Source organism: Branchiostoma floridae, chromosome 19, assembly GCF_000003815.2.
Source record: "Branchiostoma floridae strain S238N-H82 chromosome 19, Bfl_VNyyK, whole genome shotgun sequence".
Lineage (NCBI taxonomy): Eukaryota > Metazoa > Chordata > Leptocardii > Amphioxiformes > Branchiostomatidae > Branchiostoma > Branchiostoma floridae.
Genome location: NC_049997.1, coordinates 8395970 through 8405342, shown reverse-complemented (window position 1 = coordinate 8405342; position 9373 = coordinate 8395970). Strand labels below are relative to the sequence as shown.

Sequence of the window (9373 nt, the reverse complement as noted above, 5' to 3'; positions counted from 1 at the left end):
AAACTGGCCGTTTCTAACCATGTTTTTTTCCGTGTCCTACCAAAATTTCCGGGGGGGGGGGGGATACCAGGACTTGCGCTTCTACCAGTCAATACACTAGTATTCCATTTGTACTGATTTACTGCATCTTGTCAAACATATGTTATTCTTATTTTCTTTTAATAGCGGCACCGATATAAGTTGTCTTAACTTCAGTGGGCCGCTACTTGTCTGTTATTTTGCCTTTATGTGTTTGTTCAATAAAAAAAATTGACTTACGCCTGCCCCCACAATTGGAGTTTCGGGAATATCAATAACTCCGCCGTCAATATGATCCATGACATCAGGTCCGGCAATCCGCTCAATCAGTTTCCTCATTCGGCTATCCACTAGGGTCTTGAAGGACTTTACCCCCTCATTTCGTGCGTTTCGCTGCTTTTGTTGCTGCTTAACAAAAGCTCTGTAAACATTGGAAATTAGAATTCAGATTATATATAGAGAGAGAGACAGACAGACAGACAGACAGACACACACACAGAGTGAGAGAGAGAGATATCACTTCAGAATTTCCGTTTCTTGTTCAATGCGAGGTGAGGAATCGCCTGAGAAAAATAACATTCAAAATACATGTATCAGTAGACTTCTAACAGGTATAATAATCAAATTATGACGAAAGGTGGACTCTCACTGCACTTCGGGCACCGGAGCAGCACTGTGGGGTTCGTTCACCGCGGCACTGTTTTGTTATTTTCGCGATTGTTTATAATTTAGATATTGCGTGATACGTAACAGTATGACTTAGAAGATTACAAAATACACAAAACGGAAGAAAATTCCTTTATCTCGTTGAAATTCGTTGAGTCATCTACGAACCCCTCGGTGCCGCAAGCGTTCCCCAAGTGCAATGAGAGAGCACCTTAACACAGTCCTTTGCTTAATGCGAAATAAGCAATGGCGTTACCTGGCTTTCTCTGTATCAGGCCTGTTCTTTATGAAGCTTGGATCTCTCTTTATCAGCTCATTTAGCTTGTGCTGGAACTGATCCTGGTAAACCTCTCGGTCTGAGTTAGAAAACTGAAGAAAAACAAAATTTTGTTACTTTTCTAGCATGTTGAGCCACTCAGTAGGTGGATCATGTGCGTTTAATGTCACAGGTCACGTGATTTTGTTTATGCCGCCATCTTGGGTGTCAAAACTTTTTAAAAAAATATGCTGCACATGTGCTCAAGTTGCTGTTCCCTACATCATAATGTACAAAGAGCAAGAGATAGTAAAGTAGAATGTCTTTTGAAGAGACATTTGCCGGGTCATTAAAACGCACAAAAGAAAAAGAAAGAAAAGAAAACAACAAGCAAATGCTAGGGGTTTCATACAGGTAGCACAATTTCTAAACTTACGATTAGAACGCCGAGAGTTTTCTGGAACTGCTGCCCTTGGATCGCAAACCGTTCCATTCTGTACTCGGGGTAGAACACCCTGCGCAGGTGATCAACATCTTCGTCGTCTTCCTTGAGCGCCTCGAGGCGTTTGTAGAAGGTGTCCTGCTTGTCCATGGACAAGTACCAACCTAAACACCATGCATTCCAGAATGTTATTGTTATGATATTACAACATTGAACGGTCATGCTGACTACTACATACACAGCAAACAACCTGTCACCAAAATAATCAAAGGTCAAAAGATACAAAAATGGAATTTCTGCTGCAGTACAAAGGTTACATACCAGGGGGCCCAAAATCGACTTTGACCTTTTTCTTTTAAACACCTACCCACATACCAAAGATCATTGTAATCCATCCAGAGATTCCTGAGTTATGCTGACTACAAAAATCCGGAAACACAAACAGACAGACAGACACGAAATTACAAAAAATAACTATTTGCTTATATGATATTAGTGTATCCTACTGAATGAAATGAAATCACCTGGCTATGAGTCATCATGACATTAAATTGAATACACCAAACATTTGTAATATGGAAACTTTCGAAAGTGACGCAATGTAAATCTCTTTCTAAGAAACTGTTGAGAAACTGTTATTCAAAAGTAATGTTCTGACTTAAGAAAAAGGTAGGGATTTCTCATATGCGTATACTTTTAAGATCAAGAAGATATAATATAGAAGAGATTGTCATATTTACCGTCAAAGGCGTAAAGTGGAAAGTTGGCCGCCAGTCCACCATCGATGTAAGTGAAGAGATTCTCTAGTTCGTATGGCTGGAACACCACTAAAGAACGGAATTGAAAAATGACCCATTTACTATCATGTATATACCAGTTATCAACAGTGAAACGTTGAGACGTTAATTGACCCTTAATTGTTTTTAGAGCACCGTTAGTCTTAGCCTGACTAAAATCGCGACCCTAGCGGCCGGCCCTACGATTGCCGCCGCCCCAGGAGGGGGTCATTAAGCCCAGCCAGCGAGAGCTTGTGTAAACACAGGCTACCGTTAGTCTGACCAAAATTGCGCTCCTAGCGGTCGTCCCTACAGGGAGGGGGTCACTAATTAACCCCTCCTGCTGCCAGCGAGAGATTGACATGTGCAATCACAGGCTACGGTACTGTATTACTATAATGAAGTTTAAGGAAACGACCGATTAATATCATTCAACCATGGCTGAAGATCCTGCTCCTCATCCTTAGACCCCAAAGAAGGTCGATACCGACCCCCGCCGTTTGCAACACCCTCGCGTCACGTGACCTTTGACTCCCAGGTCACGTGAAAACCCTTCAGAACTGAATAAAGATGGCAGATGCCTTCTGAATGCTCCTTATGAAGCTTCTACACTAATGCTGTAAGTAATAGTATATGTTCAAAGGGCTGGAGATCTTACCTGGAATTGACATGGACATGCGCACTGCCTCCCGGACCCTCATGATGGGCGTGGTCTTGACGTGGAAGTAGGATTCTCGGTTGTAGTTCATGTTGTAGGCCACAATACACAGCTCCTTACCGAGAACATGGTAGATCTAGGGACAGAATTTTAAGTTTATTATGGATTTGAATTTGAGTTTGAGCTATAAAGATCCATAGCTTGATAGTTATCTCATGTGGGCTGTTATCATACAAGACTTCATAAAACACCATGACAAATGAAATACATCTATAATGATAAAATCATAAAAGTGCAAACATAATATCATCTGAGAATTGCTTGCAACAGCAATACCCCCAGGAAACGTTAATGAATCCATGAAATACTTTTATTCCAACATGAAGCGTCATTTCGTGAATACCTGATCAAACGTGACGTCCTTGCCCAAGGGCAGACCTCGTTTCTTTAAGTTCCTCTCCAAGATGTCTCCGAACCATTCCAGGAACTTCTCCCCCGGACATGCGCCCCGCTCGTTGAGAACGTCCCAGAGGCGCCCGACGGTCCCCATGCCGGGAATCCAGCTCGACTTGGTCCAACGGGTATCTGGGAAAACCGGAAATCATGTCAATGACTTTCGGTTTAGAACGCCTCCAATATTATATCGACCCCTCTCCAGTAAAAGGCATCTACTAGTAGGTAGCAATTTTCGATTTTCGTTCATTTAAAAAATAATGCAACCTTCTACTGTCGATATTTACTTAAAGTCTCAGTTCCAATTGCATGTGCAGAAAAGTATGATATAGTATACCTATGTATACATCAGAGTATATACACATCACGGAAAGAAATTCCAAGTCTGGACTTTCCTCAGCAGTACCATAGCAAGCCACTATGAGGCCCATTGTCTAATTTGACCTTGGTCTCCAAAACCCCTATCAACGAAGATCTATGAATTGCACACACAACTTCTCCAGTTAAACTGTTAATGTTACATATCAAAAACATATATACACCCACAGCCTCTTCACCACAGCAAACCTGACAACATTAACTTTTGTCCAAGTTCTGTCCATGTTGTGCATTAGTAGTAATGGTAACAGCATCTCCTTCAAGTCCTGTTGTGTAATAGAAAAACCACCTGAGTGTTGAACCTGTGATTAATTAGTCAAAGTATACATACCTAGCACGACTTCCAGCAGGTTCTGCGCGCTCAGCTCGTCCAGCAGCTCCTGTGACGTCATCCCGATGGCGAGGAGGGCGGCAGTGATTGCGCCTGCGCTGGTCCCGGCGAACCGTTTGATCTGGGGCATTATCCCGGCATCCTCTAGGACCTGGGGTGGGGTCAGAATAAGAGTTACGTACGGGTGCTGTTTGTTTTTCAACGTATCTTCCCATTATTCCTCTTTCAATTCAAACTGTATACAAATCGAAGTCCATCTTTGGTATAAAGTGTTCTGTATACAGTGATGTGCGCATATCTTTAAGCAGTGCTTGCAATGTAAACAGTTAACCAAAGAGGGACAGTTTACACGTATATTGACAGCAATAGACAACAGTGTACAAACGTACATCAAAAACTATGTGAGTTCGTAAACATGTGTTTTCATTAAGAAGAGGAAGGCTTAATTAAGAGGCATGTAAACAATAGTGATAGTGATAGCATAGCTCCAGATGTTTTGTTAATTATCCAACTGTTTACCAAATAGTATCTAGCCTTCAGTATTTCAGGTAATACTATCGAATGACTGTATTTACACTGCAAAAACAGGCATCTCTATTTGTAAAATATCAATAATTTAGGGGTACTTGAGATATTCACCTTACAAGTTCCTATGTAAGCGATTCCTTTAGCGCCACCTCCTTCCAACACCAAGTTCTCGAACGGAAACGCGTGGCCTGAGAACTTCCCTCCGATGGTCTCCGGGAGTTTGGGTCCTGCTGGCTTAGATTCTTCTTGTCCCATGGTTATAGATGCTGGTCGCCTTCCTGAGAGCGGGAGAGAAAACGATTGTTTATTTCAGAGAGACTAACATGCCCTTAGTAAAGAATTCATCACAACAATCTATAATGAAGGACATGAGAATTTTCTTTTACACAACCAGTTTTTCTCACCTGCTGACGTTTCGATGTCTGTCAGACATCTTCCTCACAGCTTCTTACAGACATCGAAACGTCAGCAGGTGAGAAAAACTGGTTGTGTATATTCTTATGTCCTATGATCTACCAACCTGGTGGAAATATTTTCGAGTCTATAATGAACATATTCAAATGCATGCATGCAACATAAAATGCAACATGAAAATATAACAATCTATGTTGTATTACAGAGACGCTTCTGTCGATTTTTTAGGTTTAGGTATTGTAGAATAATCAGACCTGAGCACTAACATGTTGCTTTATGTGTTGGGCTGGATCGAGTCGTACTTAAATGACCGAAAGCAGAGAGTCGGTACAAATGGAGTGTGTTCTGAATGGCTGTGAATCAATGCTGGTGTTCCTCAGTGGTCCATTCTAAGCCCCTACTCTTTCTTGTCTTTATCAATGACATTGTCGATAATGTATCAACAGACTCGTGTATTTTTGCGGATGACGCCGCACTGCTAGAGATCATCAATGGCCCTGTAAGAGTTGATGATATTCCCCTCTAAGAAAACCATAGTTCTATACGCCTCATTTTACTTTAAAGATGTTCAGCTCATAGAAGTTGTCTTCTATCGGCACATTGGTCTGCATCTCATTCGAAATCTATCGCGGTCACTTCATGTGTCAACCCTGGTGACGAAAGCAATGAAACGCGTAAACCTACTGAAAAGAATGTCTTTCGTCCGACGGATAACTCTGTACAAAGCCATGACGCGATCCTTGATCGAGTATGCCAATGACGTCTGGTGCGGTATTCTCAATAAAGACTAAAGACTTCCTCGAATCAGTCCAGGTGTCAGAGATCCGGGCCTGTACGGGTGAGGGACGAACCACAACAGCATCTTAGGGGAGGTTGGTTGACAATGAAAACAATGTTCACTTCTCCAAATTACCCAGTGGCTTAGCACCAAAATATATACACGAACTGGTTCCAGAACTACCTCCCACTTTTCTTAAGAAATGAAAAGTGCAAAACCTATTTTTTTACCTGCTACCTGCAATATCTGTTAAATTATCATCATCTATTATTATGATTATTTAAAAGAGAACTGACGTCCTTTTTTCAATGACCACCAAGTCACCCCCACTTCTCCTATGGCCACGGACACCCTGCATTTCACCAGAGAGACAGCTCAACTTAACTCGCACTAATTCATACACAATTGTAAAAGTAGCCCTAAACGCAGTTGTAAAACTGCGCAACAGAGTTAATATCGTAATGTGAATAGCACTTTCTTGTAAAAAAAACATCGAATTTAGGAAATACGTTAATGGCAGATGAAAGATTGGCTTTCTCGTAAAGAAAACAAAGCTTTCTGAACATTTTGCACCTTTATCTAGTTGCAAATCAAAATAGGGAAAATTCAGTAGTTGTTATCACAGTGGCACAAAACGTTTGACAGTCAGACACGTTCTATCTCTCACAAAAATATGTGCAATTTTGTTCTATTTGCTGATCTATGTCAGGTCTGAAGGTTGGGACCGAGTTGTCCCGATTGGCTAGGGGCCGAGTTATTTCAAATGCCGACTTGTCCTGATACAAAACTCGCAAACAAGTAAGATGGGATCGCTAAGACAAAATCAAATATTTGAATGACAATAGCTCAACTTTGTCTGTACGTTGTAAGAAGGAATCATGTCTTGAGATGATACCGTGCAAAACAATAAGAAGAATGACAGAGTGGTTGGACCAGTTCTTAGCCTCAGCGATAGTTTTGTGCCGGGATAATTACCCTAAAAACATTAAACTGAACACTAAAGAGGCACCTGTTGTAAAGATCACTATAAAGAAGCAGTACATTTGTGTAAATAGGACTACGAAATTAGAGGTAAATGAGCAGTCGTCGGCACACTTGTGAACCAATCCTTGAGTTTGTTTTGGCATACTTTTGGCAGATAAGCTCATTGGGTTGGGGAGGGGGGCGTTACGCCTCCAGGGAATGCAAACACAAAAATGCTGTCCAAACAGACATTCAAAGAATCAAACCAAGAGGGTTTTTCAAACGAAGAGTAACAAACACTGCATCTCTGCGTGGTGACCATCGAACACGGGACCAATTGGCTCTGAGAAAAACGCTCTAATCGTTACCTTATAACCGACCGCAAAACTAGAAACAAATCAAAGCTTTCGACTGAATGCAACATTTGGCCCGCATCGGAATGTAAATGTAAGAACAGTGAGTGTTTGATCATTTTGACAGAGAAAGTATCATGAAGCTACGTGTTGTTTTTCTGTGACCAGCATTACGTGTTGTGCGGATTTAGGGAATAAGAATAACAACCGACACAAAAACATGTTTATATATCAGAGAAAGGGGTAAAAAAAGTCGAAAAGACACCGGATAGCTTGAACCATTGTTAAAACGCCCGTCTTCTCCTTGATTCTTCCTTCCTTGTTTCCCCCTCACTTACGATATCCCCCTTACTTACGATTTCCCCCTCACTTTTGATCATCCAAAGGACGTCGACTGCAAACTAATGGGCATAATGATCTGAAATTAGGTGGATATTGACAAAAGGCCCCCTACTATATTCTAATTCCCCCGAATTTGAGCTAAGCCCCACATTTCGAGGTGAGACCGAGATTTTCACGATCACACCTCGTATATCTAGTCTGGTGATCACTTTAAAGCCACTAGAAAGTTGGAGTAAGGAATATCTTGGTTAGAGTTAGTCCCTGCACCGTGTGCATTATTGCACTGGCACGAGAAGCCACGCATGAGGGAGCAGTTCAACAAGTTCTGTGGCCTTTCCTTGACTCTGTCCAAACCCTATATTTTACGTTTACTCCAGTTACGTTTTATAACCCAAACAATGGTTTTGAAATTTTCTTAGAGTCAGGACAAGTTTCAACAAGGTGGTTATTAATAAGAAGACCCTCTTGGCTTCAAGAACACAAAAAGTCTTACCTTCTCTGGCAGAGCTGTCGTCGGTTTGAAAGAAAGAAGGTTGCCTGCAGCTTAAATGCCAGTTCTCCTGTTGTCTGTGCCGTTGTTGTCTTCAGGCATTGTACACAATGGGACGCGGATGTCCCGGATGTTGAGCGTTTAGCCAATCAATGTCACGAAACTTGACTCAACTGTCTTGACCTAATTGTCTTAATGTTAATTTTATCAGACCACTAGGAAGGCTAACTTTGTATCTCATTCAGACAACTGACGAAACAAACAAAAAACATTCGTAAGCGTAGATCCTTTGGCTTGAGAGGAAAGTGTTATCTGCGATTTTAAGTAGGTCAGACATACTAGTAGACTTATCAAAGGGGGCGGTAATTAATGGGGGAGTGATTGGTATGTGACACCTGGTAAGCAAAATAAGATAAGTGATTGGTCATTCTGGACAAAGCAAGTGTCGTGTAGCCATGCATTTTTTTTTGCCGGGGCGCCGAAGGCGCCCGGCTTTGTCCCCGGTTTAATGGTTCGTCCTTGGATGGGTCTGCTATGGTCGCAAAATGTACCGTGCGTTTTTACGACAATTCTCAGCCCTTCTCAGCCCTTCAAATAAACGCAATGTACCGTGCGTTTTTACGACAATTCTCAGCCCTTCTTAGCCCTTCAAATAAACGTTGTAAGAATACTGTTTATCCATGACCTCTACTCGTACAGAAAACATTGCAGCGCTCATTAGCAAAGTCTAGGAAAGGAAAATGTTTCTTGATTTGCAGTAAAACACTGGTCATGTAACATTTGAGGAGTTGTCGTTAAATCGCACGGTTCATTTTGCGATAGCGTTGACGGGTCCGGGTATTTAGCGGAATAACCCGGAATAACCCGGAATAACCCGGAATAACCTTAATAAAGGATGAAAGCTACCGAAATACAGTGTGCTTTGATAAGTTAAGATCGCAGAATGCAATATTTTGGCATAAAATAATGTATATATGGCCATGGGAACAAGAAATATTACGGTTATTCCGGGTTATTCCGGGTCATTTCGGGTTATTCCGGTAAATACCCTCACGGGCGTTGACGGTGCGGAGGAGGTGAGATTTTTATCGTACAGAAATTGGTACAGTTTGTAAAGTTATCTTTCTGGAATTCGGATGTATTAAAATATAACATTACATTCTAAGGCGTAGTGTCATGTGAGTAAAATGAGCACGACATTTGACGAAAGATTTTGTGGAGGGTATACAGTCAAGTTTATTGTGCAACGATTGGAACAGTTTACGTGCGGGTGGGAGGGGGGCGTGCGTCTATATATGCAGCTGCAGGAGGTCCTGCAGGACATTTTCGATCGTAAGAGTAACGTACAATTTGAAAAGATAGTGATCATGAATTCGGACACATTGAAACATATTTCCAAGGAACGGTATATAGTTTTTTTAGTAAAACCAGTGTGTGGGGATTGACGAGAATTTAGATAGTTTAATGGTGCACTGTGCTTGAGCCGATGCGAGGCATTATGCAGGGCATTTTTGATTGTAAAAATAT

The 9373-nt window shown here is 41.6% G+C and overlaps 1 protein-coding gene across 2 annotated transcripts in view; it reads right to left on the bottom strand.

The window, feature by feature from the left end:
- LOC118406738 overlaps window positions 1-7978 on the bottom strand; it is a 12875-nt gene extending 4897 nt beyond the window's left edge. The window contains exons 1-10 of one of the 2 annotated variants that reach the window (XM_035807035.1): window positions 7850-7911; window positions 5605-5750; window positions 4618-4784; window positions 3979-4129; window positions 3220-3401; window positions 2817-2952; window positions 2123-2209; window positions 1377-1546; window positions 941-1053; window positions 259-439 (exon numbers count right to left, since the gene is read on the bottom strand). In XM_035807035.1, the coding sequence (XP_035662928.1) occupies window positions 259-439; window positions 941-1053; window positions 1377-1546; window positions 2123-2209; window positions 2817-2952; window positions 3220-3401; window positions 3979-4129; window positions 4618-4784; window positions 5605-5650 (1233 nt within the window). In that variant the 5' untranslated portion in view covers window positions 5651-5750; window positions 7850-7911. Of the gene's footprint in view, window positions 1-258; window positions 440-940; window positions 1054-1376; window positions 1547-2122; window positions 2210-2816; window positions 2953-3219; window positions 3402-3978; window positions 4130-4617; window positions 4785-5604; window positions 5751-7849 lie in introns of both variants that reach the window. The other variant, XM_035807036.1, reaches the window with a different exon arrangement.
- Window positions 7979-9373: the final 1395 nt, after the last annotated feature.